Source organism: Ovis aries, chromosome 14 (assembly GCF_016772045.2).
Source record: "Ovis aries strain OAR_USU_Benz2616 breed Rambouillet chromosome 14, ARS-UI_Ramb_v3.0, whole genome shotgun sequence".
NCBI lineage: Eukaryota > Metazoa > Chordata > Mammalia > Artiodactyla > Bovidae > Ovis > Ovis aries.
The window spans coordinates 62264144-62275317 of record NC_056067.1 but is presented as its reverse complement, the minus strand read 5'-3'; the positions used below and the strand labels follow the sequence as shown (position 1 = coordinate 62275317).

The 11174-nt window shown below is 56.2% G+C and overlaps 1 protein-coding gene across 3 annotated transcripts; it reads right to left on the bottom strand.

Moving 5' to 3' along the window:
- Positions 1-3344: 3344 nt before the first annotated feature.
- On the bottom strand, positions 3345-11117 carry MYADM (myeloid associated differentiation marker). Of its 3 annotated transcripts, none has more exons than XM_015100701.4 (3): positions 10974-11117; positions 7594-7671; positions 3345-5742 (listed from the first exon to the last, which is right to left on the bottom strand). In XM_015100701.4, exon 3 carries the CDS (start codon positions 5738-5740, stop codon positions 4772-4774), a length of 969 nt encoding a protein of 322 aa, XP_014956187.2. In that variant the 5' UTR covers positions 5741-5742; positions 7594-7671; positions 10974-11117; the 3' UTR covers positions 3345-4771. The 3 variants fall into 3 exon arrangements, with proteins under 3 accessions (XP_014956187.2, XP_060255133.1, XP_027834551.1); XM_060399150.1 differs by lacking the exon at positions 10974-11117 and adding an exon at positions 7888-9732; XM_027978750.2 differs by lacking the exon at positions 10974-11117 and adding an exon at positions 9672-9732.
- Positions 11118-11174: the final 57 nt, after the last annotated feature.

Sequence of the window (11174 nt, the reverse complement as noted above, 5' to 3'; positions counted from 1 at the left end):
CGTCCTGGAGAAACCTGACAAGATGACCTTCTGTGGGATCGAGATTCGTGGCAGGAGTAATTCATTTGATCTTCTTGGAAGTTTTCAGCTGACCATGTGTGTCAGGCAGCTTAGCACTAAGGGTAAAATGGAGCTGAGAGTGGGAATTCAGGCAGGGTCAGATCCTGAAGGCCTTGATGAAAGGGCTTTGGTGTTACCTTTGGGCAATGTGGAGCAGAATGTGGAAGGATTTGAGCAGAGGACAGGACCAGATCCGGATGTTGAAAGCAAGGCACCCTCCTGGGTCAAGGTGGGCTGCAGGTAGGGTATCCAAGGAGTAGGCTGGAACAATAGCTTGGGTGAAGCAAAACTAAAGGAACTTAGAGAATGAGACAGACATAAACAGGATTTTGTTGTTCAGTTGCTAAGTCACATCCGACTCTTTGCGACCCCATGAACTGCAGCCTGCCAGGCTTTTCTGTCCTTCACCATCTCCAGGAGTTGGCTCAAACTGTTCTTTGAGTCAGTGATGCCATCCAACCATCTCATCCTCTGTCGGATTTAGGAAGAATACAGTGATTGATTATATTCTTTGCAGCCAAAGATGGAGAAGCTCTATACTGGCAACAAAAACAAGACCAGGAGCTGACTGTGGCTTAGATCATGAACTCCTTATTGCCAAATTCAGACTCAAATTGAAGAAAGTAAGGAAAACCACTAGACCATTCAGGTATGACCTAAATCAAATCCCTTATGATTATACAGTGGAAGTGAGAAATAGATTTAAGGGCCTAGATCTGATAGATAGAGTGCCTGATGAACTATGGAATGAGGTTCGTGACATTGTACAGGAGACAGGAATCAAGACCATCCCCATGGAAAAGAAATGCAAAAAAGCAAAATGGCTGTCTGGGGAGGCCTTACAAATAGCTGTGAAAAGAAGAGAAGTGAAAAGCAAAGGAGAAAAGGAAAGATATAGCATCTGAATGCAGAGTTCCAGAGAATAGCAAGAAGAGATAAGAAAGCCTTCAACGATCAATGCAAAGAAATAGAGGAAAAGAACAGAATGGGAAAGACTAGAGATCTCTTCCAGAAAATTAGAGATGCCAAGGGAAAATTTCATGCAAAGATGGGCTCGATAAAGGACAGAAATGGTATGGACCTAACAGAAGCAGAAGATATTAAGAAGAGGTGGCAAGAATACACAGAAGAACTGTACAAAAAACATCTTCATGACCCAGATAATCACGATGGTGTGATCACTCATCTAGAGCCAGACATCCTGGAATGTGAAGTCAATTGGGCCTTGGAAAGCATCGCTACGAACAAAGCTAGTGGAGGTAATGGAATTCCTCCTGAAAACAGTTGAGCTGTTTCAAATCCTGAAAGATGATGCTGTGAAAGTGCTGCACTCAATATGCCAGCAAATTTGGAAAACTCAGCACTGGCCACAGGACTGGAAAAGGTCAGGTTTCATTCCAATCCCAAAGAAAGGCAATGCCAAAGAGCGGCTCAAACTACTGCATAATTGCACTCATCTCACATGCTAGTAAAGTAATGCTCAAAATTCTCCAAGCCAGGCTTCAGCAATACGTGAACTGTGAACTTCCTGATGTTCAAGCTGATTTTAGAAAAGGCAGAGGAACCAGAGATCAAATGGCCAACATCCGCTGGATCATGGAAAAAGCAAGAGAGTTCCAGAAAACATCTATTTCTGCTTTATTGACTATGCCAAAGCCTTTGACTGGGTGGATCACAATAAACTGTGGAAAATTCTTCAAGAGATGGGAATACCAGACCACCTGACCTGCCTCTTGAGAAATCTGTATGCAGGCCAGGAAGCAACAGTTAGAACTGGACATGGAACAACAGACTGGTTCCAAATAGGAAAAGGAGTACATCAAGACTGTATATTGTCACCCTGCTTATATAACTTCTATGCAGAGTACATCATGAGAAATGCTGGGCTGGAAGAAACACAAGCTGGAATCAAGATTGCTGGGAGAAATATCAATAACCTCAGATATGCAGATGACACCACCCTTATGGCAGAAAGTGAAGAGGAACTAAAAAGCCTCTTGATGAAAGAGGAAAGTGAAAAAGTTGGCTTAAAGGTCAACATTCAGAAAATGAAGATCATGGCATCCGGTCCCATCACTTCATGGGAAATAGATGGGGAAACAGTGGAAACAGTGTCAGACTTTCTTTTTTTGGGCTCCAAATTCACTGCAGATGGTGACTGCAGCCATGAAATTAAAAGACCCTTACTCCTTGGAAGAAAAGTTATGACCAACCTAGATAGTATATTCCAAAGCAGAGACATTACTTTGCCAACTAAGGTCCGTCTAGTCAAGGCTATGGTTTTTCCAGTAGTCATGTATGGATGCGAGAGTTGGACTATGAAGAAGGCTGAGCGCCGAAGAATTGATGCTTTTGAACTGTGGTGTTGGAGAAGACTCTTGAGAGTCCCTTGGACTGCAAGGAGATCCAACCAGTCCATTCTGAAGATCAGCCCTGGGATTTCTTTGGAAGGAATGATGCTAAAGCTGAAACTCCAGTACTTTGGCCACCTCATGGGAAGAGTTGACTCATTGGAAAAGACTCTGATGCTGGGAGAGATTGCAGGCAGGAGAAGGGGACGACCAAGGATGAGATGGCTGGATGGCATCACAGACTCGAGGGACGTGAGTCTGGGTGAACTCTGGGAGTTGGTGATGGACAGGGAGGCCTGGTGTGCTGCGATTCATGGGGTCACAAAGAGTCGGACACGACTGAGCGACTGAACTGAACTGAACTGTGTGATGACTGAGAGGGGAGATGGTAAGAAGTGGTGCCTGGGTTCTGCTGCACTCAGAATCAGACATGGTATTTCTCAGATGCTTGTGGGACTCCAAAGAAGGGTCTTTGTTCTTTTTTTGTAAAAAATTCTTTTTTACAAATTATTTTTGGTGTGCTGGGTCTTTGTTGCTGCACTCAGTTTCTCTGGTTGTGGGGAGCAGGGGCTTCTCCCTGCAGGAGCCTCTCTCCCTGCAGAGCACGGGCTCAGCACTCAAGGCAGAGGGACTTAGTTGCTCCGTGGCACGTGGAATCTTCCCGGATAAGAGATAGAACCTGTTTCCCCTGCACTGGCAGGTGGATTCCCCACCACTGAACCATCAGGGAAATCCTAAAGAGGGAGAAATCTTGTTCATGTCTATCCTAATTAGCTCCCTTCATTTGAGGGATAAATTTGGAGGATCCAGACTCACTTCTTTTCTGATGAGGCCAAGGTTGTTTTGATCCCAGCCTCTTTCTCCTACCAGTCCCAGAAATCTGGGCCTTGCCCTCTCTCCTGGAGCCCTCCCCGTGAATAAAGCAGGCAGAAGTCTTTCTTTTATCTTTATAGTGAGGTTTAAAAAAAGAAAAAGAATGAACATTATGGATGTGGGAGAAGGGACAAGGCTTCTCTCCCGTGACTGACTGACAGCAGGGGCCGATGGGAATTAGAAGCTCCAGGGAATTAAAAAAAAAATTAAAAATATATTTGTACATTTATATAGATCATGTTATACACGTGAGTCCCAGAGAAGCAGGAAGCTGCAGCAGGAAGCTACGAGCACACAGAAACACACCAGTGTGCGCACCACACACACTGAAGCAGTGCAATGCGATTCCTCTGACTATGGCATAGTAGCAATTCCCATCCCCCCACCCCACCCTCCAGGAAAAAAAAAAATTTTAAGAAACTTCCCTTTTAACAACAGGGCCAACCAGTGATTGTTGCCCTTGTGACCAGGAAAAAAACAAACAAACCCAGGCTAACATCACCTTGAAGGCTGGCAGTGGCCATTTTCTTTTCTTCCTAGCAAAGGCAGGAGATGCTGTTTTTAACACTGAAGCTGGAGGGCCACGTCCCTGTCCCTCACAAATACTTGAGACAGTTGTCTTCAAGACCCTGTGGTTCTTTGCCGCAAAGACTCTGCAAAGAGTCTTTGGGATGGAATACATCTATCCCTTGCTTCCTTTAAGATGGCCTCTAGGCAGTGGGTTTTTAATAAGCCTGGCAAAAATTCTGGAGCCAATCTCAGGTGAGGCTGAGCACCAGGTGGGGCCTAGGGACCCAGGGTCTATGCTTTAAGCCTCCAGCCCACTGGAAATTATTGACCTCCAGAGGTTTTTTTTTTTTTTTTTTTTAACTTAAAGGGGAGGAACACTGTACACACCCCCATCCCCACTAGGAGAAAGGGGGTTCAACTCCTAACTACCCACCCCACCCCCGCCACCAGACACACACATACACATAACACACACACATCAACTAAGGCACAGCCAGGGCGGGCAGGCATGCTTTGGCAAGGAGGCCCCTCCAGAGGCCCAGGGTATGAACAGCTGCAAAAGGGGGTGTGTGAAGTGGAGCTCAGCACCTTTGGAGGTGGGATGGGGGGTTGGTGGGGCTGAGAAGGAAGAAGGCTCAGAGCTCCCAAGGGGTCAGGAAAGGAGGCAGAGGTGGAAACACACAGGATGAAAAGAGAAGAGAGCCTCAAAGCAGAGAAGATGGGAGAAGAGAGCAGGCAGAAGTAAAACAGGATGTGGCAACCGAACAGAACAGGAAGACAGGCAATGCAGGAGGAGGCGTGAGGGACACAGACAAGGGGGCAGGAAGGGCTGGGAAGGACGCGAGAAATGTAGGTGGGAGCAGGCCGGGAAGAGCACACCGGGACGGGGGGGGGGGGGGGGGGGGGGGGCCAGAGCTCTGCGAAAGGCCTCCGGCGAGAAGGGGGAGTTAGGGAGAGCCCCACCCCGGGGACGAGGCTCAGACCCTGACAAAAACCAGGCGGGCTGAGTATACCAGGTCAGCCAGGTAAGCCAGCAGGTTGATGCCTGTCAGGATGGCCACGGCCAGCCGGCGGTCCCAGAAACACACGTAGTGGACGTGGCTTCTGCCGCAAACGGGATCCATCTGCCGCCGCGGCTGACCGCCGTACTTCTGGTCGAACTGGTAGAGTGGCCAGAGGACCAGGGCCGTGGCGTAGGCGAGAACGGAGATCAGGGCCAGGCCCGACAGGAAAGTGGGGAAGGAGATGGGCAGGACGTTGGTGCAGTCGCCGAGGTTCAGCAGGATGGCCACGGCCGCCAGGATGAAGCAGATGGAATATACGGCCACGCACCACTCCAGGGCTGACTGGTTCTGGTACAGCGCCGGGTCGCTAATGAAGGCAAAGATGACGCAGGCCACGAAGGTCTCCAGCACCTTGAGCAGCCCAGGCACGGTGGCCATGTAGCCGGTGATCTCGCCGGGCCGGGCCCGGGTCCAGGCCACCTCGGTGGCGTAGGCGAGGCAGGCGATGCAGGAGAAAGCTGTGGCGGCGATGGCGTGGTCCCGGGAGCGCCCGTGAGACAAGAACTGCACGTAGGTGGTGGGGTAGATGATGGAGGAGGAGAGGCAGAAAAGGGCGGCGTAGCAGGCGTAGGTGATGGGGAAGTTGCGCCAAGACAGCGGGAAGCGCACCTGGAGCCCGCCCAGCTCCACGATGAGGATGATGAGCGTCACGGAGAAGCAGAAGCACCAGGTGAACATGGACCAGTTGCCCATGGGCCCCGTCCAGGCGCCCACGCTGGCCACCAGCGAGAAGGCCACGCAGGTGGAGACCAGCTGCAGCAGGCGGAGGAGGCCCAGCGGCTGGGTCAGCACCCGAGGGGACCCCACGATGGTTGGGGAGCCCAGGCCGGAGGATGACGACATTGTGGTTGTCACGGTGGTACGGGTTACCGTCACCGGCATGGCTGGGGGGAGGAGAGAGAAGATCCTAAGAACATTTCAAATTTGAGGATCCAGGGTGCCCCCTACCCTGGGGCACTCGCCTCCCTGGAAGGGCTGTTGTGGACGGTGTAATCTGGACTCTAGCTGGAGGGGTACCCAGGATTTGGGCCTTTCAGTTTTCAAACCGGGCCAGTCCCAGGCCTACAGGGATGCCGGTGGTCCAGATGTTAGCCCCTCCCCACCTTCAGCCTCATGTCAGAGCTCAGGAGGGTAGGTACCCTGTCTCTGTTTTCCCCAGGACCCTTCTTTCTTTGCCCTGAAAGCCAACTCTTGTAAAATCATGTCTCTTTTTCCCCCCTCCACTCCAGACACACAAAGCTGCTCTCCTTCCCCCAGGGACTCAGCAACCCAGCCACTCAAGATTCTACTCTATGGACCACCCTGGTGGATCAGTGGTTAAGACTTTCCACACTTTCAATGCAGGGGGCAATCCCTAGTTGGAGAACCAAGATCCTATATGCCTTGGGTTACAGCCAAAAAAAAAATTTTGCTCTAAAGTGTCCTGGTCTTGTGCCCTTCCCACCACCCCCCATCAGAAGAGACCCTGTCTTCTGTGATCTCTTAAATACCCCACCGCTGCAACTTCCTCCCTTTGAGTACCCAGGGATCTGCAGCCAGGACTTTCTTTGATCTAACAAACATTTCCAGCCTCCAGACACATTCAAGAGTCTAGCCATCACTCAGGAACCCACATCTGATCAGAGCTCCCAATCTTCCAGCCTGTCGCCTCTCACTGAAGGGTAGTCTGTCCCCAGTTGGAACTGGGTATTACCAGCCTCAGGAGCACGCCTCCTGTGGCCACAGAGATTTAGGTCTAGGGTGCCTGTGTGCTAAGTCGTTTCGGTTGTGTCCAACTCTTTGTGACCCTATGGACTGTAGCCCGCCAGGCTCCTCTGTCCATGGGACTCTCCAGGCAAGAACCCTGGAGTGGGTTGCCATGCCCTTCTCCAGAGGATCTTTCCAACCCAGGGATACAACTGGGGTCTACTGCACTGGCAGGTGGGCTTTTAACCACTAGCGCTACCTGGGAAGCCTGGGGAACTTGCACGCACCTGAGAAGCCTGGGGAAGTTCAACCCAAAGGAAGTTAAGTTTCCTCCTGCCTCTCCCCCTTCCCCAACATAAGGTCCAGGCCCCTCCAGGAACCAAGCCAGCTAGTCCCCAACTTCCAGGAACCTCAGCCCCCTCCCCTGACCCAGGCCACTGAAATTTCTGGGTCTCTCTCGTTCAGAAAGACAGCGTCCTTGTCCCAAAGACTCAGGAATGAAGGCCCAGCCTCAATCTCCTGACCAGGTGTCCAGATCCTCACTCAGGCCCTAAAATATTTAATCTCTCGGCTACTGCTGCTCAGCTACTGCTGCTCAGCGACCGCATGGACTGTAGCCCGCCAGGCTCCTCTGTCCATGGGATTCTTCTCCAGGCAAGGATACTGGAGTGGGTTGCGGTGCCCTCCTCCAAGGGATCTTCCCGATTAAGGGATAGAACCTCAGTCTCACGTCTCCTGCATTGCAGGTGGATTCTTTGCCACTGAGCCACCAGGGAAGCACCCCCTGCAAGCTCAAAAGGCCTCTCTCAACTCCCGGGCAATAAAACTTCCTCCTTCCAGTGTAGGAGGGCAGGGTCACAGCCCAGCTGTCCCTCACAATAGCTTCCTGGGGACACAGGAGACCGGTTCCTGAACATACTTCTTCCTCAGGTCTCAGGATCTACGCGGCCAAATTCCCCAGCCCCTCCTCCTTCAGATCCAGGAGTCCAGATCCCTGAACCCCTCCCCGGCTCGGACCCAAGAGTCTGTGACCCCCCAGCCCCACTCACCAGCGGTCTTGGCGGAGGACCCCCACCAGAAAGAGATCCGGCCCTGGAGGCGGATTGGGTCAGATACCTGGAAAAGGGCTGATCAAGGGGAGGAGGAAGACGTCAGCGGCCAGCTCAGACCCTGCCCCGCCCACCCGCCGCCCGGGCTGGCCCAGAGCACGCGGCGAGGCGGTGTGGTGGACCCCGGGCGCGCCTCCCAGCCAGGGCGGGGACTTGGCCCGGGAATCCCGGACGGTGACCTCGAGGGAAGCCCCGCCCCTTCCTTCCTCCCCTCCCCCCGCCCCCCAAAAAAACCTGCGCGGGCGGGAATGGAGGGAAGCGGCGAAAAGTGCCTGCCCCGCGGGGCGGCGGGGGCGGGCAGTGATCTTAATCCTGCTCCCGCCCGAGAGCCGCGGGAGGGGAGGGCTGGGGGGAGGCCGCCGGCGGCGGCGGGGGGGCCCTGGGCGGCGGCTGCCGGGGCGGGCCGCCCGGGCAGCGCCGCGTCTCCGTCCTTATAAGGGCTGCAAGTCGGCCCAGCCATTCGGAATGTGGCGAGGACCGGGAGGCGGCGCCGCGACCCGCGCCCTGCTCCTGGGATTCCGGCGGGGGAGGGGAAGGGTGAAGGGAAGGAGGGATGCTGGGGGCGGGGGGCGTAGTGTGGAGCTCGGACTCCAGGGCTAGAAGAGGAGAAGCTGCTAGGTCGAATGCCTGGGTCCTTCTAAATGTGGATTCTGGGTCCCTAAAAGGCGGGCCGGGAGCCCGGAGCCCCAGGAGGAGGGGCTGGGTACCTGGGCCCCTGGGTTCGCCTTGTGCACGCCTCGCATCTCGGGGTAGGGATGGGGGCGGGAAATTGCACAGTACTGGAAGCCAGTTCGGAGACAGTGACCACACCTCCCGCCACCTCCCGGGCCACCTGGGAGGTGCCCCGCAGGAGTCTGCCACCTCCCGTTCCCCTGACCCGTTAGTAGGAAGTGGGGCGCGCCCAGGAGGCAGAGGGCGGGGCCTCGGTGAGGCTCCCCGGGAAGGGGAGTTAGCGCGCCGACCACCTGGAAGAGTGGGGTCCGTCCCCACTCTCCGAGCCCCCAGCCTTGGCCCCAGGTCAGAGCTCAGGAATGAGCCGCCGGAGACCCAAGCAGGGAGAGGGAACGCCCTGTTGGCTTCCGAACCCAGCTCAGGACGTCCCCGGCCACGCCCCAGTCCTGTCCCCACCTCCGCGCCGAACACCACACCCCATCACTCCAAAACTCAGAATCGTGCCCTGAAACCCCAACCTGTCCTCTCAACCCCCTGGGAACCAGCTCCATCTTCACTTTGGCAGCATGGGTACTGAAGCTCACTCTCTGGCCTTTTGCGTCCAAAGTTCGGATTCTGCCCCCTGGATGGAGAGGAGGTCCGTAATTCTGGACCCCAGCCACTCTCCTTGTCAAACCCAGGACTCCCAACTCCGAGCTCCTCCAGGAGCACAGCCGCTCCTCCCTCAGACCCAGGGGTCCAGATCCCCAGACCCTCCTCCTCAGACCCGAGGGTCCAGGTCCCCAGCCCCTCCTCCTCAGACCCGGGGGTCCAGGTCCCCAGCCCCTCCTCCTCAGACCCGGGGGTCCAGGTCCCCAGCCCTTCTTCCTTCAAACTCAGGAATCCCGGTCCCCCTCCCATCAGACTCCGGAGTCCAGACCCCCAGCCTCCCAGCTCCCCAGCCCCCTGCCCTATCAGATCCAGGAGTCCAGGCCCCACTCCACCTCCTTTTAAAGATGTAAGACCTGTATGAGTTTAGGACTCCAGCCCCTCCTCCCTCAGATCCAGGGGTCCAGACCCGCAGCCCCTCCTCCCTCAGACCTAGGGCTCCAGTCCCCCAGCCCCTTCTCCCCCAGACCCAGAGGTCCAGGCCCCCAGCCCTTCCTCCATCAGACCCAGGAGTCCAGGCCCCACCCCACCTCCTTTTTCAGATGTACGACCTGTGTGAGTTCAGGCCCCCAGCCGTCTCCTCTCCAGGACCCGAGTCCTGACCCAAACCACCTTTCTCAGGACTGAGACAATTGGAATCCCTCCGCACCCAGAATCCTGGACGCTGCGCCCACCCTTGGGGGTTCCCGCAGCCTCACCTTACAGGCCAGCGACCGCAGCGGCTGCAGCAGAGGCGACAGCTGCAGATTAGAAGGGTCTGCGGTCTGGGTGGGGTTGGCCGGCCGGGGAGCGAGGGTGGGCGGGGCCGGAACTCCGGGCTCGAGCCGGATTAGGGACTCCCCGGCCAGGGCTATCCCAGTCCCGCCCCGAGGGCGGGGCCAGAGGCAAGGCCGCACCCCCTCCGGCGAAGAACCGCGCCGCAGTGGTCCCGCCCCACCAGTGGAGGGGCGGAGGGCTGAGGTCACTGTTTCCGTGGTGACAAAACAGGAAGACACAACAGCTGGAGGGGTCTGGGCTCAGGAGGGCTGCCCTCCTCGCCCCGGCGCTGGATGGAGAACTCTCCAGGGCCGGCCCGGGAAGGCCGTTGCCATGGCAACCCGTGTGTTTGGCCTTTGTTTAGGGCAAAGCCGCCCCCCCACCCCCCAGCTCGGGTCCCCACCCCCGTCTCACCTCGGTCTGTTCTCCCTCTCCCCTTCCAGCCCCCTCCCTCCTCGTCTCCCTCCTCTGCCAGGATGGATGAAATCCTGGACATCTGGGTCACAAAGCGGCTGGGGAGAGCGGGCCTCTCTTTACTGGGGTCTGTTTGCTAGGGTCTCCCGGATCCCCGAAATGGGAAATGTGCCGATCCCTAGACTTTAGGGGGTTCCTGGGTCCCCAAAAGAACAGTGGTTGGATTGCAGTGTTTAAGGAATTTTGGGGAGGAGTAAAGTGGGCCCTCCTAGTCCTCTATCTATAATGCGGTTCGCGCAAAAAGGGACAGATGGACCGGACCCCAAAGTTCCATGTGTCGCTGGGGGTTGTTGGTAGCAAGATTTCTGGGATCAGGGCGGTGGGAGACGGGGACATGGAGCCCCAGGCTGTGGGCCCAGATTCTTGGCTCCTAGGAGCAATTACGGCTCAGACTCCCGGGTTTTCGGAGCAGATGGGGTTGCAAGCCGGGCCTCTTGGATCTGGAAGCCGGAGATATTTTTGGCCTGCATTCCTGGCTCCTGGAATAAGGGAGGGGCTCAGAAGCTTAATAAGGGCGAGGCTGGGGGCTGAGGGTGCCAGATTCCTGATTGCTGCAGGGAGGGAGGGGGCCCAGGGAGTGCTCTGCCCGGGGCCCAGTGTGGCGGCGGGGGGAGCGCGGGGTCCTTTTTTAGGGTCCGCTTCGGGGCCCTGAAACGAATGGACAGAGCCAGAAGCAAGCAGGAGCTGAAGGTCGGGATGCTCGGCCTGGGGCTGGGGCGGAGCGGAGACCGGGACTCCCGGGTCCCTCCCTGCTGGCCCGGCTCACTCACCGCGCTCTGCACTGGTCCCCGGCGCGGCCTGGCTCGTGGCTGCCGCTGGGCGGGGCCCGGCGGGACTGCGGCTGCTCCGCGACGCCGCGCTACCCTGGGCGCTGCCCGCGCCGCCGCCGCCGGGTGTCTTCCAGGCCGACGACTGAGGAAGGATGCTTTGAGGCCGAGCTCTAGGGTGGGAGCCGAGCGCGTCGCGAAGGG

Coding starts and splice junctions, on each gene's coding strand:
- MYADM (XM_060399150.1), bottom strand. CDS start 8,113: ATGGCTGGGCCGACTTGCAGCCCTTATAAGGACGGAGACGCGGCGCTG. Junction 7,672..7,887: donor CTCCATTCCCGCCCGCGCAG/GTTTTTTTGGGG, acceptor CCCCTTGATCAG/CCCTTTTCCAGGTATCTGAC. Junction 5,743..7,593: donor GTCCTCCGCCAAGACCGCTG/GTGAGTGGGGCT, acceptor TCCTCCCCCCAG/CCATGCCGGTGACGGTAACC.